Raw genomic sequence first — 22965 nt, forward strand, 5'->3', positions numbered from 1 at the left:
AATGAGGAAGTCAGTAGGTTGTCAGGGACTTCATAAATCACCTGGGGACAGTTGATTCCATTCAGAGCTCAGTATAAATGTCATTTGTTCTTGTTTCTGACTTCTCTTCACTCACTGACCCTGACTGAGAATTACTTCCTGACTAACTCTCTCTCGTGAATTCAGTCACCGAAAGGCACCGTCAGTGAAAGTGGACTTTGCTGGGACCTGAGGCACACATTCAGATGAATAAAATGAATCCCATCGCTTTTTCTCATCAAATTTCTCTTCAAACTCTCTCTACGTTCTTCATGTCTGACTGAGGTTCACAATCTGTCTGTGGTTGGCCTGATCCTGGGAAGGCAATGGAGGTATACCTATCCCAGCATTCATAGCTGGGGGTTGGAAAGCCCTCTTTTTATTTGGCAGTGACCCTGTCAATTGAGTTCACTGCCACACGGAATTCTTCTATAAACCTGACAACAAGCTCATTTCACAGGAGGATTCAGTCCTCAGATTGAGCAGCAAGCCATTACAAATAGAACTTCATTTTATAGGAGGGCAAGAGTTGATCAGCCGGTCACCATTGGTCAGTCAGTCGTGTTAGGTCAACCACATGCTGTTGGTACATGGACTGTGATTGGTAGACTGCGTGTCATTAGTAAATGGGCTGTGATTGGTAGACTGGCTGTCATTGGTACCTGGGCTGTGATTCGTAGACTGGCTGTCATTGATACATGGGCTGTGATTGGTAGACTGACTGTTATTGGTACATGTGCTGTGATTGGTAGACTGCGTGTCATTGGTACATGGGCTGTGATTGGTAGACTGGCTATCATTGGAACGTGGACTGTGATTGGTAGACTGAGTGTCATTGGTACATGGGCTGTGATTGGTAGACTGGCTGTCATTGGAATGTGGGCTGTGATTGGTAGACTGGAGGTCATTGGTAAATTCCTCCTTTGAGGGCTCTTGTGGTGCGGCGGTAGTGTCTGTGCCTCTGGGATAGAAGGTGCAAGTTTGCATTCCTCCTGTCTCAGAGGCATGTTATAACATGTCTGAGCAGGTTATTATCTCTAATTTGTCCTTTGATTAACTCCCACAGACTGTGGTGAGATCCCACAGTTGGTTCTCCCTGAGTGACTGAATGCTTTCTGTCTTGTTTCCATGGCAGCGTGCTGAACCGGACTCCTGCTTACCTCGTCCATGAGATCATTCTGGTCGATGACTTCAGTGAGGACCGTAAGTGGCGGGCCGCGCTGTAGCTGCTGTTCTCTTTAACCCAGGACAGAAAACCCCTCCAATCTCCCTGCCACTGTAACCATGTTCCAAGGGGATTTGATTAAAATGAAGAATAGAAAAGTGGGAAGTGAGGGGTGAGGAAGAGGTAGATTCATTTGAGAAATAAACACTGCCGTCTGTGCAATGAGCTGAGAAGTCGCATTGAGTGATGTGGCTTCTCATTTACTATCCACTGCATCAGTAACACAGCCAGCCACAAAGTGTGTGAATATGACATTGTCTGAAGGAGAAAAGCTGCAGGCAGTATTGGAAGGCAGGTTTCAGGATCTTGGTGAACAGCGCCATCCATAGGACAGAGCCGGCAACTGGAACGTTACAGTCAATTGTTTACATAGGTGATTTCAATTCTGAATGCTGACGTAGGCTGTTAATGCGTTAACTGTTAATATGGAAATGTCAAATGGTGTGAGACCTATTGTCCCATTGCATTAGTCTGTGGCTGAGCATTTATCCCTCGCTCAGAGAACGGGCTGAGGTGATCTCCTCCAGTACTGCTCACTAAACAAGGCTTTTCACTGTACTTAGGTACAAGTGACGACAATAAATCAAATCAAATCAGTCAATTAGCAGCAGAATGCTAAAGGTGCCAGTTAGACGGGAGTGAGCATATTCATGAATGAGTAAGACATGGAGGAGAGCTATAAGTTTAAAAGGGCTAAAGATGGACTTGGTGGAGCAAGGCAGCAATTCAGGGAGACTGTGGGATGTGGGAATTTAATATTGACTGTAATGCAAGGAATTCTTGATGTTGGAAGACGAGCACTTTCTTAAATCCTCTCGGATGTAGTTTGTCAGGGCCTGGGGATTTATTGACCTTCAATCCCCAATTCCCCCAATACCCTATCCCTACAAATACTGATTTTCTTCAGTGCCTCCCTCTCACTAAACCCTGCGTTCCCTGAAGTTCCCAGGATGTTAGGTGTCCTCCTTTGTGAACACAGATTCAGAGTTGGTCAGCTTTGTTTCTTTGTTCTGTATTATAAATGTCCCTGTTTCTGTCTGGAAAGGACCTATATTTGTCTTCACTAATCTTTTTCTCTTCCCACATCCGTCAGAACCTTCACAGTCTTTGTGTTCCCCACAAGCTTACACTCATATTCTGTTTTCCCCTTTCTGAGTCAATCGCTTTATCCTCATTCACTGAATTCTGAATGGCTGTCACTCCCCAGATCGGTTGTTTTTCTGGCCACTTGACGTGCCCTTCCTTGGATCTAATACTGGCTCTAATTTCCCTTGTAAGCCGTGTTTTTCTGTCTTTCCCATTTTATTTTTGTGCCCGGACAGGAATGGACAACTGTGACAGGTCATCCATGTGCTTTCTGAACGTCTGCCATTGGCTTTCCAACATCATCCTGTTGAGTGACGTTCCCCAATCTCCCCGCCAACTCCTCACCTCAAACCGGGATCCTCCCTCTGTTCGGATTACGGACCCGAGTCTGCGAACCACCTCCATCTTGCTCCATGTTGCTGAGGAATTCTGTCATGTTGTGGGTCGCTCCTTACCCAAGGGGCCTGCACAACTAGACGTCCAATTATTCCTTTCTCATTACACAACACCCAGTATACGGGTTCAGAAAACCATCCCTTCGACACTCCAGCAATTCCATCTCGATGATACAATGAGCAATTTGATTTGCCCAATCTCAATGCAGATAAAACACAATTACACGTGTTCCTTTATTGCACATATCTCAAACTTCACCCCCGGCCCCGTCCCACTCCTTGGTGTTTCCCAGCTCTGGGAGGAAGTGCGAACTGCAGGTGCTGGAGATCAGAGTCGAGAGTGTGTGGTGCTGGAAAAGGGCTCCTGCCTGAAATGTCGATTCCCCTCGGATGCTGAATGACCTGCTGGGCTTTTCCAGCACCTCACACACACTCGCGTCCCTCAGCTCTCCCCATACAGATTCCATCCACCTTGTCAAAGCTAAATATCCTTCAGTAACATTGGGACAAATTTCCTCTTTGAGCAACGCTGCAACTCCACGAGCTTTTTATCCGAAATCCTGTTTCACCCTCGTCATTCAAGTCCCATCCCTGGTCACTCCGCAGTCACGTCTCTTTAGGCCCGACTCGGTCACAGCTGCAAGGCTTGTCTTTTCCACACTCACTGTCCCCGCTCCTGTTATTTTTCAACGTGTTTGATGCTCATCCGTAATTTTTCTTGCCTTATTCCTCGTTCTGCCTTTTGATCGGAACGTCCCTTCCTCTGACCCCTCACCTGAATCCAACCCCCAACCCATCTTTGTTTAAAGCCACCCACAGCCATTCCAGCAAATAGGTCGGTCCCGTCCAGTTTATACTGGTCCCTGAAGCAGTCCCCATGCCTGAGCAGTCTGAAACCCACCCTCCCCCACGCACACCATCCCCTCAGCCACATCTTCCCCCTGACCTTCCCAGCTGGGCCTACCCTGACTGGCACACGGCACTGGTATTAATCCTGAGTTTGCTACCTTTCAGGTATCTACCTCCTTTCCTCACATTTCGTGGTTCGGTACAAAAACCTTTACAATTAAATCCCCTATAACAATTCTGACGCCTTCTCCTGAGCGGCTGTTACACCCCTACCCACCCACCTACACACACACACACACACACACACACACACACACACACACACACACACACAGAGACACAGACACAGACACACACAGGGGGTACCTGCACTCCCTGCCGAGCCCCCTTACCCTGCCTGGTGGTCACCCCTTCCCTTGCTGCCTGTGGATTCAGAGCCTGCAGTGTGACCATCTCCCTGTCCGTGCTGTCCACAACACCCTCAGCTTGAAGGATGACCCACAGTGTCCCCAGCCCAGAAACCTGAACTCCCCAGGAGCTGCAGCTGGGGACCCTTCCCGTCCAGACACAGGACGCATGCCTGGTTTGACACACACAGAACAGGAGGTGGAGCGCACCAGGGGTCAGAGCTCTCTCAGTATGACCTACCCCTTTAGATGAACCCTTGCGGAAAATGTTGAACATTAAAATATCAACTTTTCGCTGGTCATTGTTATTATTGAACACAGTCTCGGGAAGGAGGGTACAAAGCACTTTGTAACACACCTGAATTCCAACTGGGCGGCAAATTCTCAGAAACCCACATTTGGTTGGCCTGTCCCTCGCTCTGTCTGTCCCTCACGCTGTATGTCCCTCAAGCTGTCTGTCCCTCACTCTGTCTGTCCCTCACTCTGCCTGTCCCTCACGCTGTCTGTCCCTCACGCTGTCTGTCCCTCACGCTGTCTGTCCCTCCCTCTGCCTGTCCCTCACTCTGTCTGTACCTTCCTCTGTCTGTCCCTCCCTCTGCCTGTCCCTCACTCTGTCTGTACCTCCCTCTGTCTGTACCTCCCTCTGTCTGTACCTCCCTCTGTCTGTCCCTCACTCTTTCTGTCCCTCACTCTGTACCTCACTCTGTCTGTCCCTCACGCTGTCTGTCCCTCCCTCTGCCTGTCCCTCCCTCTGTCTGTCCCTCCCTCTGCCTGTCCCTCCCTCTGTCTGTCCCTCCCTCTGTCTGTCCCTCACTCTGTCTGTCCCTCCCTCACTCTGTCTGTCCCTCCCTCTGCCTGTCCCTCCCTCTGCCTGTCCCTCCCTCTGTCTGTCCCTCACTCTGTCTGTCCCTCACTCTGTCTGTCCCTCACTCTGTCTGTCCCTCCCTCTGTCTGTACCTCACTCTGTCTGTACCTCCCTCTGTCTGTCCCTCCCTCTTTCTGTCCCTCCCTCTGTCTGTCCCTCACGCTGTCTGTCCCTCCCTCTGCCTGTCCCTCCCTCTGCCTGTCCCTCCCTCTGCCTGTCCCTCCCTCTGTCTGTACCTTCCTCTGTCTGTCCCTCCCTCTGTCTGTCCCTCCCTCTTTCTGTCCCTCACTCTGTCTGTCCCTCACGCTGTCTGTCCCTCACTCTGTCTGTACCTTCCTCTGTCTGTCCCTCCCTCTGTCTGTCCCTCCCTCTTTCTGTCCCTCACTCTGTCTGTCCCTCACGCTGTCTGTCCCTCCCTCTGCCTGTCCCTCCCTCTGCCTGTCCCTCCCTCTGCCTGTCCCTCACTCTGTCTGTCCCTCCCTCTGTCTGTCCCTCCCTCTGTCTGTCCCTCCCTCTTTCTGTCCCTCACGCTGTCTGTCCCTCACGCTGTCTGTCCCTCCCTCTGCCTGTCCCTCCCTCTGTCTGTACCTCACTCTGTCTGTACCTCACTCTGTCTGTACCTCACTCTGTCTGTCCCTCCCTCACTCTGTCTGTCCCTCCCTCTGCCTGTCCCTCCCTCTGTCTGTCCCTCCCTCTGTCTGTCCCTCACTCTGTCTGTCCCTCACTCTGTCTGTCTGTCCCTCACTCTGTCTGTCCCTCACTCTGTCTGTCCCTCACTCTGTCTGTCCCTCACTCTGTATCTCGCTATGTCTGTGCCTCCCTCTGTCTGTGCCTCCCTCTGTCTGTCCCTCACTCTGTCCCTCACTCTGTCTGTCCCTCACTCTGTCTGTCCCTCCCTCTGTCTGTCCCTCCCTCTGTCTGTCCCTCACGCTGTCTGTCCCTCCCTCTGCCTGTCCCTCCCTCTGCCTGTCCCTCCCTCTGTCTGTCCCTCCCTCTGTCTGTACCTCACTCTGTCTGTCCCTCACTCTGTCTGTCCCTCCCTCACTCTGTCTGTCCCTCCCTCTGCCTGTCCCTCCCTCTGTCTGTCCCTCCCTCTGCCTGTCCCTCCCTCTGTCTGTCCCTCCCTCTGTCTGTCCCTCACTCTGTCTGTCCCTCACTCTGTCTGTCCCTCCCTCACTCTGTCTGTCCCTCACTCTGTCTGTCCCTCACTCTGTCTGTCCCTCACTCTGTCCCTCACTCTGTCTGTATCTCGCTATGTCTGTGCCTCCCTCTGTCTGTGCCTCCCTCTGTCTGTCCCTCACTCTGTCCCTCCCTCTGTCTGTCCCTCACGCTGTCTGTCCCTCACGCTGTCTGTCCCTCACGCTGTCTGTCCCTCACTCTGTCTGTCCCTCACTCTGTCTGTCCCTCACTCTGCCTGTTCCTCACGCTTGTCTGTGCCTCCCTCTGTCTGTCCCTCACTCTGTCTGTACCTCACTCTGTACCTCACTCTGTCTGTCCCTCACTCTGCCTGTCCCTCATTCTGTCTGTGCCTCACTCTGTCTGTGCCTTACTCTGTACCTCACTCTGTCTGTCCCTCACTCTGTCTGTCCCTCACTCTGTCTGTACCTCGCTGTGTCTGTACCTCGCTATGTCTGTGCCTCCCTCTGTCTGTACCTCCCTCTGTCTGTACCTCACTCTGTCTGTGCCTCACTCTGTCTGTCCGTCACTCTGTCTGTCCGTCACTCTGTCTGTCCCTCCCTCTGTCTGTGCCTCCCTCTGTCTGTGCCTCTCTCTGTCTGTCCCTCCCTCTGTCTGTCCCTCCCTCTGTCTGTCCCTCCCTCTGTCTGTCCCTCCCTTTGTCTGTACCTCGCTATGTCTGTGCCTCCCTCTGTCTGTCCCTCCCGCTGTCTGTCCCTCCCGCTGTCTGTCCCTCCCGCTGTCTGTCCCTCACTCTGTCTGTCCCTCACTCTGTCTGTCCCTCCATCTGTCTGTACCTCCATCTGCCTGTCCCTCACTCTGTGCCACCCTCTGTCTGTTCCTCATTCTGTCTGTACCTCACTCTGTCCCTCCCTCTGTCTGTCCCTCCCTCTGTCTGTACCTCACTCTGTCTGTGCCTCCCTCTGTCTGTACCTCCCTCTGTGAGTACCTCACTCTGTCTGTCCCTCACTCTGTGCCTCCCTCTGTCTGTCCCTCATGCTGTCTGTGCCTCCCTCTGCCTGTCCCTCACGCTGTCTGTGCCTCCCTCTGTCTGTCCCTCCCACTGTCTGTCCCTCCCACTGTCTGTCCCTCCCACTGTCTGTCCCTCACTCTGTCTGTGCCTCCCTCTGTCTGTGCCTCCCTCTGTCTGTGCCTCCCTCTGTCTGTGCCTCCCTCTGTCTGTACCTCCCTCTGTCTGTACCTCACTCTGTCTGTCCCTCCCACTGTGCCTCCCTCTGTCCCTCACGCTGTCTGTCCCTCACTCTGTACCTCACACTGTCTGTCCCTCCCTCTGTCTGTACCTCCCTCTGTCTGTCCCTCACTCTGTCTGTCCCTCACTCTGTCTGTGCCTCCCTCTGTCTGTGCCTCCCTCTGTCTGTGCCTCCCTCTGTCTGTCCCTCCCTCTTTCTGTCCCTCACTCTGTACCTCACTCTGTCTGTCCCTCACGCTGTCTGTCCCTCCCTCTGTCTGTCCCTCCCTCTGTCTGTCCCTCACTCTGTCTGTCCCTCACTCTGTCTGTCCCTCACTCTGTCTGTCCCTCACTCTGTCTGTACCTCGCTATGTCTGTGCCTCGCTATGTCTGTGCCTCGCTATGTCTGTGCCTCCCTCTGTCTGTACCTCACTCTGTCTGTCCCTCACTCTGTCTGTCCCTCACTCTGTCTGTCCCTCACTCTGTCTGTACCTCGCTATGTCTGTGCCTCACTCTGTCTGTCCCTCACTCTGTCTGTCCCTCACTCTGTCCCTCACTCTGTCTGTGCCTCCCTCTGTCTGTACCTCCCTCTGTCTGTACCTCCCTCTGTCTGTCCCTCACTCTGTCTGTCCCTCACGCTGTCTGTCCCTCACGCTGTCTGTCCCTCACGCTGTCTGTCCCTCACTCTGCCTGTTCCTCACGCTTGTCTGTGCCTCCCTCTGTCTGTCCCTCACTCTGTCTGTACCTCACTCTGTACCTCACTCTGTCTGTCCCTCACTCTGCCTGTCCCTCATTCTGTCTGTGCCTCACTCTGTCTGTCCCTCACTCTGTACCTCACTCTGTCTGTCCCTCACTCTGTCTGTCCCTCACTCTGTCTGTACCTCGCTGTGTCTGTACCTCGCTATGTCTGTGCCTCCCTCTGTCTGTACCTCCCTCTGTCTGTGCCTCACTCTGTCTGTGCCTCCCTCTGTCTGTCCCTCACTCTGTCTGTGCCTCACTCTGTCTGTGCCTCACTCTGTCTGTGCCTCACTCTGTCTGTAGCTCCCTCTGTCTGTCCCTCACTCTGTCTGTGCCTCACTCTGTCTGTCCCTCACTCTGTCCCTCACTCTGTCTGTCCCTCACTCTGTCTGTGCCTCCCTCTGTCTGTCCCTCCCTCTGTCTGTCCCTCACTCTGTCTGTCCGTCACTCTGTCTGTCCGTCACTCTGTCTGTCCCTCCCTCTGTCTGTGCCTCCCTCTGTCTGTGCCTCCCTCTGTCTGTGCCTCCCTCTGTCTGTCCCTCTCTCTGTCTGTCCCTCCCTCTGTCTGTCCCTCCCTTTGTCTGTCCCTCACTCTGTCTGTACCTCGCTATGTCTGTGCCTCCCTCTGTCTGTCCCTCCCGCTGTCTGTCCCTCCCGCTGTCTGTCCCTCCCGCTGTCTGTCCCTCACTCTGTCTGTCCCTCACTCTGTCTGTCCCTCGCTCTGTCTGTACCTCGCTATGTCTGTGCCTCCCTCTGTCTGTACCTCCATCTGTCTGTACCTCCATCTGCCTGTCCCTCACTCTGTGCCACCCTCTGTCTGTTCCTCACTCTGTCTGTACCTCACTCTGTCCCTCCCTCTGTCTGTCCCTCCCTCTGTCTGTACCTCACTCTGTCTGTGCCTCCCTCTGTGAGTACCTCACTCTGTCTGTCCCTCACTCTGTGCCTCCCTCTGTCTGTCCCTCATGCTGTCTGTGCCTCCCTCTGCCTGTCCCTCACGCTGTCTGTGCCTCCCTCTGTCTGTCCCTCCCACTGTCTGTCCCTCACTCTGTCTGCCCCTCACTCTGTACCTCACACTGTCTGTCCCTCCCTCTGTCTGTCCCTCCCTCTGTCTGTCCCTCCCTCTGTCTGTACCTCCCTCTGTCTGTACCTCACTCTGTCTGTACCTCACTCTGTCTGTACCTCGCTATGTCTGTGCCTCCCTCTGTCTGTGCCTCCCTCTGTCTGTGCCTCCCTCTGTCTGTACCTCACTCTGTCTGTCCCTCCCACTGTGCCTCCCTCTGTCCCTCACGCTGTCTGTCCCTCACGCTGTCTGTGCCTCCCTCTGTCTGTCCCTCACTCTGTCTGTGCCTCACTCTGTCTGTGCCTCACTCTGTCTGTAGCTCCCTCTGTCTGTCCCTCACTCTGTCTGTGCCTCACTCTGTCTGTCCCTCACTCTGTCTGTCCCTCACTCTGTCTGTCCCTCCCTCTGTCTGTCCCTCACGCTGTCTGTCCCTCACGCTGTCTGTCCCTCACGCTGCCTGTCCCTCCCTCTGTCTGTCCCTCCCTCTGTCTGATCCTCACTCTGTCCCTCCCTCTGTCTGTCCCTCCCTCTGTCTGTCCCTCCCTCTGTCTGTCCCTCCCTCTGTCTGTGCCTCCCTCTGTCTGATCCTCACTCTGTCCCTCACTCTGTCTGTCCCTCCCTCTGTCTGTCCCTCCCTCTGTCTGTGCCTCACTCTGTCTGTCCCTCCCTCTGTCCCTCACTCTGTCTGTGCCTCGCTCTGTCTGTCCCTCACGCTGTATGTCCCTCAAGCTGTCTGTCCCTCACGCTGTCTGTCCCTCACGCTGCCTGTCCCTCACTCTGCCTGTCCCTCACTCTGTCTGTCCCTCACTCTGTCTGTCCCTCCCTCTGTCTGTGCCTCCCTCTGCCTGTCCCTCCCTCTGCCTGTCCCTCACTCTGTCTGTACCTTCCTCTGTCTGTCCCTCCCTCTTTCTGTCCCTCACTCTGTACCTCACTCTGTCTGTCCCTCACGCTGTCTGTCCCTCCCTCTGCCTGTCCCTCACTCTGTCTGTACCTTCCTCTGTCTGTCCCTCCCTCTGTCTGTCCCTCCCTCTTTCTGTCCCTCACTCTGTACCTCACTCTGTCTGTCCCTCACGCTGTCTGTCCCTCCCTCTGCCTGTCCCTCCCTCTGCCTGTCCCTCCCTCTGTCTGTCCCTCCCTCTGTCTGTCCCTCCCTCTTTCTGTTCCTCACTCTGTACCTCACTCTGTCTGTCCCTCCCTCTGTCTGTCCCTCCCTCTGTCTGTCCCTCACTCTGTCTGTCCCTCACTCTGTCTGTCCCTCACTCTGTCTGTACCTCGCTCTGTCTGTCCCTCGCTCTGTCTGTCCCTCACTCTGTCTGTCCCTCACTCTGTCTGTGCCTCCCTCTGTCTGTACCTCCCTCTGTCTGTACCTCCCTCTGTCTGTACCTCCCTCTGTCTGTCCCTCACTCTGTCTGTCCCTCACTCTGTCTGTCCCTCACTCTGTCTGTACCTCGCTATGTCTGTCCCTCACTCTGTCCCTCACTCTGTCTGTATCTCGCTATGTCTGTGCCTCCCTCTGTCTGTGCCTCCCTCTGTCTGTACCTCCCTCTGTCTGTACCTCCCTCTGTCTGTCCCTCACTCTGTGCCTCCCTCTGTCTGTCCCTCATGCTGCCTGTCCCTCACTATGTCTGTCCCTCCCTCTGTCTGTCCCTCACGCTGTCTGTCCCTCACGCTGTCTGTCCCTCACGCTTGTCTGTGCCTCCCTCTGTCTGTCCCTCACTCTGTCTGTACCTCACTCTGTACCTCACTCTGTCTGTCCCTCACTCTGCCTGTCCCTCATTCTGTCTGTGCCTCACTCTGTCTGTCCCTCACTCTGTACCTCACTCTGTCTGTCCCTCACTCTGTCTGTCCCTCACTCTGTCTGTCCCTCACTCTGTCTGTGCCTCCCTCTGTCTGTGCCTCCCTCTGTCTGTGCCTCCCTCTGTCTGTCCCTCTCTCTGTCTGTCCCTCCCTCTGTCTGTCCCTCCCTCTGTCTGTCCCTCCCTTTGTCTGTCCCTCACTCTGTCTGTACCTCGCTATGTCTGTGCCTCCCTCTGTCTGTCCCTCCCGCTGTCTGTCCCTCCCGCTGTCTGTCCCTCCCGCTGTCTGTCCCTCACTCTGTCTGTCCCTCGCTCTGTCTGTCCCTCGCTCTGTCTGTACCTCGCTCTGTCTGTACCTCGCTATGTCTGTACCTCCATCTGTCTGTACCTCCATCTGCCTGTCCCTCACTCTGTGCCACCCTCTGTCTGTTCCTCACTCTGTCTGTACCTCACTCTGTCCCTCCCTCTGTCTGTCCCTCCCTCTGTCTGTACCTCACTCTGTCTGTCCCTCCCACTGTCTGTCCCTCACTCTGTCTGTCCCTCACTCTGTACCTCACACTGTCTGTCCCTCCCTCTGTCTGTGCCTCCCTCTGTCTGTGCCTCCCTCTGTCTGTGCCTCCCTCTGTCTGTCCCTCACTCTGTCTGTCCCTCACTCTGTCTGTCCCTCACTCTGTGCCTCCCTCTGTCTGTCCCTCATGCTGCCTGTCCCTCACTATGTCTGTCCCTCCCTCTGTCTGTCCCTCACGCTGTCTGTCCCTCACGCTGTCTGTCCCTCACTCTGCCTGTTCCTCACGCTTGTCTGTGCCTCCCTCTGTCTGTCCCTCCCTCTGTCTGTACCTCCCTCTGTCTGTCCCTCACTCTGTCTGTACCTCGCTATGTCTGTGCCTCCCTCTGTCTGTACCTCCATCTGTCTGTACCTCCATCTGCCTGTCCCTCACTCTGTGCCACCCTCTGTCTGTTCCTCACTCTGTCTGTACCTCACTCTGTCCCTCCCTCTGTCTGTCCCTCCCTCTGTCTGTACCTCACTCTGTCTGTACCTCCCTCTGTGAGTACCTCACTCTGTCTGTCCCTCACTCTGTGCCTCCCTCTGTCTGTCCCTCATGCTGTCTGTGCCTCCCTCTGCCTGTCCCTCACGCTGTCTGTGCCTCCCTCTGTCTGTGCCTCCCTCTGTCTGTCCCTCCCACTGTCTGTCCCTCACTCTGTCTGTCCCTCACTCTGTCTGTCCCTCACTCTGTACCTCACACTGTCTGTCCCTCCCTCTGTCTGTCCCTCCCTCTGTCTGTCCCTCCCTCTGTCTGTCCCTCCCTCTGTCTGTACCTCCCTCTGTCTGTCCCTCCCTCTGTCTGTACCTCGCTATGTCTGTGCCTCCCTCTGTCTGTGCCTCCCTCTGTCTGTACCTCCCTCTGTCTGTACCTCACTCTGTCTGTCCCTCCCACTGTGCCTCCCTCTGTCCCTCACGCTGTCTGTCCCTCACGCTGTCTGTGCCTCCCTCTGTCTGTCCCTCACTCTGTCTGTGCCTCACTCTGTCTGTAGCTCCCTCTGTCTGTCCCTCACTCTGTCTGTGCCTCACTCTGTCTGTCCCTCACTCTGTCTCTCACTCTGTCTGTACCTCACTCTGTCTGTCCCTCGCTCTTTCTGTTCCTCACTCTGTACCTCACTCTGTCTGTCCCTCCCTCTGTCTGTACCTCACTCTGTCTGTACCTCACTCTGTCTCTCACTCTCTCTGTCTGTACCTCACTCTGTCTGTCCCTCACTCTGTCTGTCCCTCACTCTGTCTGTCCCTCACTCTGTCTGTCCCTCGCTATGTCTGTGCCTCCCTCTGTCTGTGCCTCCCTCTGTCTGTACCTCCCTCTGTCTGTCCCTCCCTCTGTCTGTCCCTCACTCTGTCTGTCCCTCACTCTGTCTGTACCTCCCTCTGTCTGTACCTCCCTCTGTCTGTCCCTCACTCTGTCTGTCCCTCACTCTGTCTGTCCCTCACTCTGTCTGTACCTCGCTATGTCTGTGCCTCGCTATGTCTGTGCCTCACTCTGTCTGTGCCTCACTCTGTCTGTCCCTCACTCTGTCCCTCACTCTGTCTGTATCTCGCTATGTCTGTGCCTCCCTCTGTCTGTGCCTCCCTCTGTCTGTCCCTCCCTCTGTCTGTCCCTCACTCTGTCTGTCCCTCACTCTGTGCCTCCCTCTGTCTGTCCCTCATGCTGCCTGTCCCTCACTATGTCTGTCCCTCCCTCTGTCTGTCCCTCACGCTGTCTGTCCCTCACGCTGTCTGTCCCTCACTCTGCCTGTTCCTCACGCTTGTCTGTGCCTCCCTCTGTCTGTCCCTCACTCTGTCTGTACCTCACTCTGTACCTCACTCTGTCTGTCCCTCACTCTGCCTGTCCCTCATTCTGTCTGTGCCTCACTCTGTCTGTCCCTCACTCTGTCTGTCCCTCGCTCTGTCTGTACCTCGCTGTGTCTGTACCTCCCTCTGTCTGTACCTCCCTCTGTCTGTCCCTCCCTCTGTCTGTCCCTCCCTCTGTCTGTCCCTCACTCTGTCTGTCCCTCCCTCTGTCTGTCCCTCACTCTGTCTGTCCCTCACTCTGTCTGTCCCTCCCTCTGTCTGTCCCTCACTCTGTCTGTCCCTCCCTCTGTCTGTCCCTCCCTCTGTCTGTCCCTCGCTATGTCTGTGCCTCCATCTGCCTGTCCCTCCCTCTGCCTGTCCCTCCCTCTGTCCCTCACTCTGTCTGTCCCTCACTCTGTCTGTCCCTCACTCTGTCTGTCCCTCACTCTGTCCCTCACTCTGTCTGTCCCTCACTCTGTCTGTCCCTCCCTCTGTCTGTCCCTCACGCTGTCTGTCCCTCACGCTGTCTGTCCCTCCCGCTGTCTGTCCCTCCCGCTGTCTGATCCTCACTCTGTCCCTCCCTCTGTCTGTCCCTCACGCTGTCTGTCCCTCCCTCTGTCTGTCCCTCCCTCTGTCTGTGCCTCCCTCTGTCTGATCCTCACTCTGTCCCTCCCTCTGTCTGTCCCTCCCTCTGTCTGTGCCTCCCTCTGTCTGTGCCTCCCTCTGTCTGTCCCTCCCTCTGTCTGTGCCTCCCTCTGTCTGTCCCTCCCTCTGTCTGTCCCTCCCTCTGTCTGTCCCTCCCTCTGTCTGTCCCTCACTCTGCCTGTCCCTCACTCTGCCTGTCCCTCACTCTGCCTGTCCGTCACTCTGTCTGTCCCTCCCTCTGTCTGTCCCTCACTCTGTCTGTCCCTCCCTCTGCCTGTCCCTCCCTCTGTCTGTCCCTCCCTCTTTCTGTCCCTCACTCTGTACCTCACTCTGTCTGTCCCTCACGCTGTCTGTCCCTCCCTCTGCCTGTCCCTCCCTCTGCCTGTCCCTCCCTCTGTCTGTCCCTCCCTCTTTCTGTTCCTCACTCTGTACCTCACTCTGTCTGTCCCTCCCTCTGTCTGTACCTCACTCTGTCTGTACCTCACTCTGTCTGTCCCTCACTCTGTCTGTCCCTCACTCTGTCTCTCACTCTGTCTGTACCTCACTCTGTCTGTCCCTCGCTCTGTCTGTCCCTCGCTCTGTCTGTACCTCACTATGTCTGTACCTCCCTCTGTCTGTCCCTCCCTCTGTCTGTCCCTCACTCTGTCTGTCCCTCACTCTGTCTGTACCTCGCTATGTCTGTGCCTCACCATGTCTGTCCCTCACTCTGTCCCTCACTCTGTCTGTATCTCGCTATGTCTGTGCCTCCCTCTGTCTGTCCCTCACTCTGTCTGTCCCTCACTCTGTGCCTCCCTCTGTCTGTCCCTCATGCTGCCTGTCCCTCACTATGTCTGTCCCTCCCTCTGTCTGTCCCTCACGCTGTCTGTCCCTCACGCTGCCTGTCCCTCACGCTGCCTGTCCCTCACGCTGCCTGTCCCTCACGCTGCCTGTTCCTCACGCTTGTCTGTGCCTCCCTCTGTCTGTGCCTCCCTCTGTCTGTCCCTCACTCTGTCTGTCCCTCACTCTGTCTGTCCCTCACTCTGTCTGTACCTCACTCTGTCTGTACCTCACTCTGTACCTCACTCTGTCTGTCCCTCACTCTGCCTGTCCCTCATTCTGTCTGTGCCTCACTCTGTCTGTCCCTCACTCTGTACCTCACTCTGTCTGTCCCTCACTCTGTCTGTCCCTCACTCTGTCTGTACCTCGCTGTGTCTGTACCTCGCTATGTCTGTGCCTCACTCTGTCTGTGCCTCACTCTGTCTGTGCCTCACTCTGTCTGTGCCTCACTCTGTCTGTCCGTCACTCTGTCTGTCCGTCACTCTGTCTGTCCGTCACTCTGTCTGTGCCTCCCTCTGTCTGTCCCTCTCTCTGTCTGTCCCTCCCTCTGTCTGTCCCTCCCTCTGTCTGTCCCTCCCGCTGTCTGTCCCTCCCGCTGTCTGTCCCTCCCGCTGTCTGTCCCTCACTCTGTCTGTCCCTCCCTCTGTCTGTCCCTCCCTCTGTCTGTCCCTCACTCTGTCTGTCCCTCCCTCTGTCTGTGCCTCCCTCTGTCTGTGCCTCACTCTGTCTGTCCCTCCGTCTGTCCCTCACTCTGTCAGTCCCTCCCTCTGTCAGTCCCTCCCTCTGTCAGTCCCTCCCTCTGTCTGTGCCTCACTCTGTCTGTGCCTCACTCTGTCTGTGCCTCACTCTGTCTGTGCCTCACTCTGTCTGTCCCTCACTCTGTCTGTGCCTCCCTTTGTCTGTGCCTCCCTCTGTCTGTGCCTCCCTCTGTCTGTGCCTCCCTCTGTCTGTCCCTCACTCTGTCCCTCACTCTGTCTGTCCCACCCTCTGCCTGTCCCTCGCTCTGTCTGTCCCTCGCTCTGTCTGTCCCTCACTCTGTCTGTCCCTCACTCTGTCTGTACCTCCCTCTGTCTGTGCCTCCCTGTGTCTGTGCCTCCCTCTGTCTGTCCCTCACTCTGTCCCTCACTCTGTCTGTCCCACCCTCTGCCTGTCCCTCGCTCTGTCTGTCCCTCGCTCTGTCTGTCCCTCGCTCTGTCTGTCCCTCGCTCTGTCTGTCCCTCGCTCTGTCTGTACCTCGCTATGTCTGTGCCTCCCTCTGTCTGTACCTCCATCTGTCTGTACCTCCATCTGCCTGTCCCTCACTCTGTGCCACCCTCTGTCTGTCCCTCACTCTGTCTGTACCTCACTCTGTCCCTCCCTCTGTCTGTCCCTCACTCTGTCTGTCCCTCACTCTGTCTGTCCCTCACTCTGTCTGTCCCTCACTCTGTCTGTACCTCGCTATGTCTGTACCTCGCTATGTCTGTGCCTCCCTCTGTCTGTACCTCCCTCTGTGAGTACCTCACTCTGTCTGTCCCTCACTCTGTGCCTCCCTCTGTCTGTCCCTCATGCTGTCTGTGCCTCCCTCTGCCTGTCCCTCACGCTGTCTGTGCCTCCCTCTGTCTGTCCCTCCCTCTGTCTGTCCCTCACTCTGTCTGTCCCTCACTCTGTACCTCACACTGTCTGTCCCTCCCTCTGTCTGTCCCTCCCTCTGTCTGTACCTCTCTCTGTCTGTACCTCTCTCTGTCTGTCCCTCACTCTGTCTGTCCCTCACTCTGTCTGTCCCTCACTCTGTCTGTACCTCGCTATGTCTGTGCCTCCCTCTGTCTGTGCCTCCCTCTGTCTGTGCCTCCCTCTGTCTGTACCTCACTCTGTCTGTCCCTCCCACTGTGCCTCCCTCTGTCCCTCACGCTGTCTGTCCCTCACGCTGTCTGTGCCTCCCTCTGTCCCTCACTCTGTCTGTGCCGCACTCTGTCTGTAGCTCCCTCTGTCTGTCCCTCACTCTGCCTGTCCCTCACTCTGCCTGTCCCTCACTCTGTCTGTCCCTCCCGCTGTCTGTCCCTCCCGCTGTCTGTCCCTCCCGCTGTCTGTCCCTCCCGCTGTCTGTCCCTCACTCTGTCTGTCCCTCACTCTGTCTGTCCCTCCCTCTGTCTGTGCCTCCCTCTGTCTGTGCCTCACTCTGTCTGTCCCTCCGTCTGTCCCTCACTCTGTCTGTCCCTCACTCTGTCAGTCCCTCCCTCTGTCAGTCCCTCCCTCTGTCAGTCCCTCCCTCTGTCTGTGCCTCACTCTGTCTGTGCCTCACTCTGTCTGTGCCTCACTCTGTCTGTCCCTCACTCTGTCTGTACCTCCCTTTGTCTGTGCCTCCCTCTGTCTGTGCCTCCCTCTGTCTGTGCCTCCCTCTGTCTGTCCCTCACTCTGTCCCTCACTCTGTCTGTCCCACCCTCTGCCTGTCCCTCACTCTGCCTGTCCCTCACTCTGCCTGTCCCTCACTCTGTCTGTCCCTCACTCTGTCTGTCCCTCACTCTGTCTGTGCCTCACTCTGTCTGTGCCTCACTCTGTCTGTGCCTCACTCTGCCTGTCCCTCACTCTGTCTGTAACTCCCACTGTCTGTCCCTCACTCTGTCCCTCACTCTGTCTGTACCTCACCCTGTCTGTCCCTCACCCTGTCTGTCCCTCACTCTGTCTGTCCCTCACTCTGTCTGTCCCTCACTCTGTCTGTGCCTCCCTCGCTCTGTGCCTCACTCTGTGCCTCACTCTGTGCCTCACTCTGTGCCTCACTCTGTGCCTCCCTCTGTCTGTCCCTCCCTCTGTCTGTACCTCACTCTGTCTGTACCTCACTCTGTCTGTCCCTCACTCTGTCTGTCCCTCACTCTGTCCCTCACTCTGTCCCTCACTCTGTCTGTCCCTCACTCTGTCTGTCCCTCACTCTGCCTGTCCCTCACTCTGCCTGTCCCTCACTCTGTCTGTCCCTCACTCTGTCCGTCCCTCACTCTGTCCGTCCCTCACTCTGTCCCTCCCTCACTCTGTCCCTCCCTCACTCTGTCCCTCCCTCTGTCTGTCCCTCACTCTGTCTGTCCCTCACTCTGTCTGTCCCTCACTCTGTCCCTCCCTCTGTCTGTCCCTCCCTCTGTCTGTCCCTCCCTCTGTCTGTGCCTCCCTCTGTCTGTGCCTCCCTCTGTCTGTCCCTCACTCTGTCTGTCCCTCACTCTGTCTGTCCCTCCCTCTGTCTGTCCCTCATGCTGTCTGTCCCTCATGCTGTCTGTCCCTCCCTCTGTCTGTCCCTCACTCTGTCTGTGCCTCCCTCTGTCTGTCCCTCACTCTGTCTGTGCCTCACTCTGTCTGTGCCTCACTCTGTCTGTGCCTCACTCTGTCTGTCCCTCACTCTGTCTGTGCCTCACTCTGTCTGTCCCTCCCTCTGTCTGTCCCTCCCTCTGTCTGTCCCTCACTCTGTCTGTCCCTCACTCTGTCTGTCCCTCACTCTGTCTGTACCTCCCTTTGTCTGTCCCTCCCTCTGTTTCTCCCTCCACTCTGTCTGTGCCTCACTCTGTCTGTCCCTCCCTCTGTCTGTCCCTCCCTCTGTCTGTCCCTCCCGCTGTCTGTCCCTCCCGCTGTCTGTCCCTCCCGCTGTCTGTGCCTCACTCTGTCTGTGCCTCACTCTGTCTGTGCCTCCCTCTGTCTGTCCCTCCCTCTGTCTGTGCCTCCCTCTGTCTGTGCCTCCCTCTGTCTGTTCCTCCCTCTGTCTGTTTCCCTCCTCTGTCTGTTTCCCTCCTCTGTCTGTGCCTCCCTCTGTCTATTCCTCACTCTGTCTGTCCCTCCCTCTGTCTGTGCCTCCCTCTGTCTGTCCCTCCCTCTGTCTGTGTCTCCCTCTGTCTGTGCCTCCCTCTGTCTGTCCCTCACTCTGTCTGTCCCTCACTCTGTCTGTCCCTCACTCTGTCTGTGCCTCCCTCTGTCTGTCCCTCCCTCTGTCTGTTTCCCTCCTCTGTCTGTCCCTCCCTCTGTCTGTCCCTCCCTCTGTCTGTCCCTCCCTCTGTCTGTCCCTCCCTCTGTCTGTTTCCCTCCTCTGTCTGTCCCTCCCTCTGTCTGTCCCTCCCTCTGTCTGTCCCTCCCTCTGTCTGTCCCTCCCTCTGTCTGTTTCCCTCCTCTGTCTGTCCCTCCCTCTGTCTGTCCCTCCCTCTGTCTGTCCCTCCCTCTGTCTGTCCCTCCCTCTGTCTGTCCCTCCCTCTGTCTGTCCCTCCCTCTGTCTGTTTCCCTCCTCTGTCTGTCCCTCCCTCTGTCTGTGCCTCCCTCTGTCTGTCCCTCCCTCTGTCTGTCCCTCCCTCTGCCTGTGCCCTCTCTCCCCCCGTGGCTGAATGACAGTGTACTGAATTATATCTAACTTATGGTTCACGTCTTACACTCGGAGGTGCTGGTGGCCTGGCCTCGGCTAAACATTCCGAAGTCCAGGTTAACGGTCGGGGGAGATTCACCCCCAACAGATGGTGAACTTTAAAGTTGATAAAACCTTGGATGAAAAGCTAGTTGAACATGGCCATTGTAGAAGAGGTCGCTGTGTGTCACACATTACCTTCAGGGAAGGATTACAGCCATCCTGACCTCCACGTGACTCCAGACCCACAGCAATGTGGTTTCCGGTGGACCAACTTCCGAAATGATCGTGGAAGCCACTCGTTTCCAGGGGCGATTCGGGATGGCAGTGAGAATGTTTGGATTCCTGTGAAGTGCCTCATCACTGCCATTCTCTCCTTCTAGCTGCTGACTGCCAGCTGCTGACCAAACTTCCGAAGGTGAAGTGTCTGAGGAACGCGCAGCGTGAAGGTGAGACGGGGAGGATTGCTCGGTTTCCCAACTCACCCGGCCCGCTCCGTGTTCACCTGTTTTCTGTGTGACACGCGACAGCCCTGCCGAAGGGTGTGGCCCCTTTAATTAAAGGGCCAGCTCCTGCAGGGGTGAGGTTGGGGGGGGAAAGGGAGTGTCGGATGGCACAGAACTCCCACCTGATGATGCCAAAGATAGCACAGTTCATTTCTGGGCTCCCATTCAAACCACCCAGTTTCCTCAGTCCCCTCCTGAAAAGCCGGACTCTGAGGTAGGGTTTGGGAGTCGGTGTGGGGGCAAGGGAGGGGGGGGGGTTCAGAGACCTAACCGGAGCACCACTCTCACCCAGCTGTTCGACTGCAGAGCTCTTCACCTTAGGTCACTCAGCAGCCACGGGGACGCAGTGATGAAGCCAGGCTGGGGGTGAGGATGGGGGAGCCACTAGCAGGCGATCCTGAGCAGGTCTGACCCACCTTGGCCATGACACTGAGGCCAGTTCTCAAAGTGCTCCCACTGAGCGTGAGCCCGGGGCAAAACTGGAATCAGTGGGTATTGGGGGCAAAGTCCTCGAGCTGGACTCATACCTGGAACTCATACCTGGTTGTGGTTATTGGAGGTCAGTCATCTCAGGTTCAGTACATCTCTGCAGGAGTTCCTCAGGGTAGTGTCCTAGGCCCAACCATCTTCAGCTGCTTCATCAATGACCTACCCTCCATCAGAAAATTAAAGATTGGGAATGTTCACTGATGATTGCACACATGTTCAGCACCATTTGTGACTCCGCAGATTCTACGTTCAAATGAAACAAGATCTGGACTATATCCAGGCTTGGGCTTGGGCTGACAAGTGGCAAGTAACATTCGTGCCCCATAAATGCCAGGCTATGACCATCACCAATAAGAGACAATCCAACCACCACCCCTCGACCTTCAGTGGCATCACTCTCGCTGATGCCCCCACAATCAATATCCACGGGTTTACCATGAACCAGGAACGCAGCTGGTGATGCTCAGTAGCAGCAGTGTGTACTATCAACAAGATGCCCTGCGGAAATTCGACAAGGATCCTCAGACAGACCTTCCACACCCACGACCACTTCCATCTAAAAGGACAAGGGCAGCAGATACGTGGGAACACCACCCCCTGTAAGTTCCCCTCCAAGCCACTCACCACCCTGACTTCGAAATATATCGCTGTTCCCTCACTGTCGCTGGGCCAGAATCCTGGAATTCCCTCCCTAAGGACATTGTGGGTCAACCTACAGCACGTGGACTGCAGCGGTTCAAGAAGGCAGCTCACCCCCACCTTCTCAAGGGGGCAACTAGGGACGGGTAATAAATACTGGGCCCAGTCAGTGACACCCACATTCCAAAAGTGAATAAAGGAAATTTTTGAATAAGGTCTGGATGAAGCTGGGATTAGTGGTTCTCTGAGGTGGGGGGGGGGGGGGGAGCTGGGGTCTGGTGGAGATGTGTGAAAGTCAGATTAAATAACCCTCACAAAGCAGCCGCAGTGCCAGGGCTGAAGCTGCAGCAGACCTCAACAATGTCATTCTGCCTCTGACCAGGGTTAATCAGGTCGCGGGTCCGCGGCGCAGATGCTGCTGAAGCTGGTGTCCTGACCTTCCTGGACAGTCACTGCGAGGTGAACAAAGACTGGCTACCCCCACTACTCCAGAGAACGAAAGAGGTAAGATCCATCCGAACAAAGAGAAGGATAAGTCTTAACGTAATGGGTGGAGAGAGAGAGCGATGTCGACACTATCACAGTAAAGTGGGAGCTACATGTTAACATCATCGGAGCAAAGGGAGAGATATACTCGACCATCATTGTAACAACACACACCTGCTAACACCATCACAGTAAAGGGACAGACACATCCTAACACCATCACAGTAAAGGGACAGACACATCCTAACACCATTACAGTAAAGGGACAGACACATCCTAACACCATCACAGTAAAGGGACAGACACATCCTTACACCATCACAGGAAAGGGACAGACACATCCTAACACCATCACAGTAAAGGGACAGACACACCCTAACACCATCACAGTAAAGGGACAGACACATCCTAACACCATCACAGTAAAGGGACAGACACATCCTAACACCATCACAGTAAAGGGAGAGGCACACCCTAACACCATCACAGTAAAGGGACAGACACACCCTAACACCATCACAGTAAAGGGACAGGCACATCCTAACACCATCACAGTAAAGGGACAGACACACCCTAACACCATCACAGTAAAGGGACAGACACACCCTAACACCATCACAGTAAAGGGACAGACACACCCTAACACCATCACAGTAAAGGGACAGACACACCCTAACACCATCACAGTAAAGGGACAGACACATCCTAACACCATCACAGTAAAGGGACAGACACATCCTAACACCATCACAGTAAAGGGACAGACACATCCTAACACCATCACAGTAAAGGGACAGACACATCCTAACACCATTACAGTAAAGGGACAGACACATCCTAACACCATCACAGTAAAGGGACAGACACATCCTTACACCATCACAGGAAAGGGACAGACACATCCTAACACCATCACAGTAAAGGGACAGACACACCCTAACACCATCACAGTAAAGGGACAGACACATCCTAACACCATCACAGTAAAGGGACAGACACATCCTAACACCATCACAGTAAAGGGAGAGGCACACCCTAACACCATCACAGTAAAGGGACAGACACACCCTAACACCATCACAGTAAAGGGACAGGCACATCCTAACACCATCACAGTAAAGGGACAGACACACCCTAACACCATCACAGTAAAGGGACAGACACACCCTAACACCATCACAGTAAAGGGACAGACACATCCTAACACCATCACAGTAAAGGGACAGACACATCCTAACACCATCACAGTAAAGGGACAGACACACCCTAACACCATCACAGTAAAGGGACAGGCACATCCTAACACCATCACAGTAAAGGGACAGACACACCCTAACACCATCACAGTAAAGGGACAGACACATCCTAACACCATCACAGTAAAGGGACAGACACATCCTAACACCATCACAGTAAAGGGACAGACACACCCTAACACCATCACAGTAAAGGGAGAGGCACACCCTAACACCATCACAGTAAAGGGACAGACACACCCTAACACCATCACAGTAAAGGGACAGACACACCCTAACACCATCACAGTAAAGGGACAGACACATCCTAACACCATCACAGTAAAGGGACAGACGCACCCTAACACCATCACAGTAAAGGGACAGACACACCCTAACACCATCACAGTAAAGGGACAGACACACCCTAACACCATCACAGTAAAGGGACAGACACACCCTAACACCATCACAGTAAAGGGAGAGGCACACCCTAACACCATCATAGTAAAGGGACAGACACATCCTAACACCATCACAGTAAAGGGACAGACACATCCTAACACCATCACAGTAAAGGGACAGACACATCCTAACACCATCACAGTAAAGGGAGAGACACACCCTAACACCATCACAGTAAAGGGACAGACACACCCTAACACCATCACAGTAAAGGGACAGAC

At 55.3% G+C, this 22965-nt stretch overlaps 1 protein-coding gene across 1 annotated transcript in view; it reads left to right on the forward strand.

The window, feature by feature from the left end:
- The window catches only part of galnt14 (UDP-N-acetyl-alpha-D-galactosamine:polypeptide N-acetylgalactosaminyltransferase 14 (GalNAc-T14)), a 433271-nt gene that overhangs the window by 177441 nt on the left and 232865 nt on the right, over positions 1–22965 (forward strand). Inside the window, exons 4-6 of the mRNA XM_087984284.1 lie at positions 1154–1221; positions 19308–19373; positions 20941–21062. Coding sequence (XP_087840410.1) covers positions 1154–1221; positions 19308–19373; positions 20941–21062 — 256 coding nt within the window. The remainder of the gene's footprint in view (positions 1–1153; positions 1222–19307; positions 19374–20940; positions 21063–22965) is intronic.

The sequence above is a fragment of the Chiloscyllium plagiosum genome, unplaced genomic scaffold, assembly GCF_037043375.1.
Source record: "Chiloscyllium plagiosum isolate Xiang-an unplaced genomic scaffold, Cpla_swu_hap1 HiC_scaffold_3, whole genome shotgun sequence".
NCBI lineage: Eukaryota > Metazoa > Chordata > Chondrichthyes > Orectolobiformes > Hemiscylliidae > Chiloscyllium > Chiloscyllium plagiosum.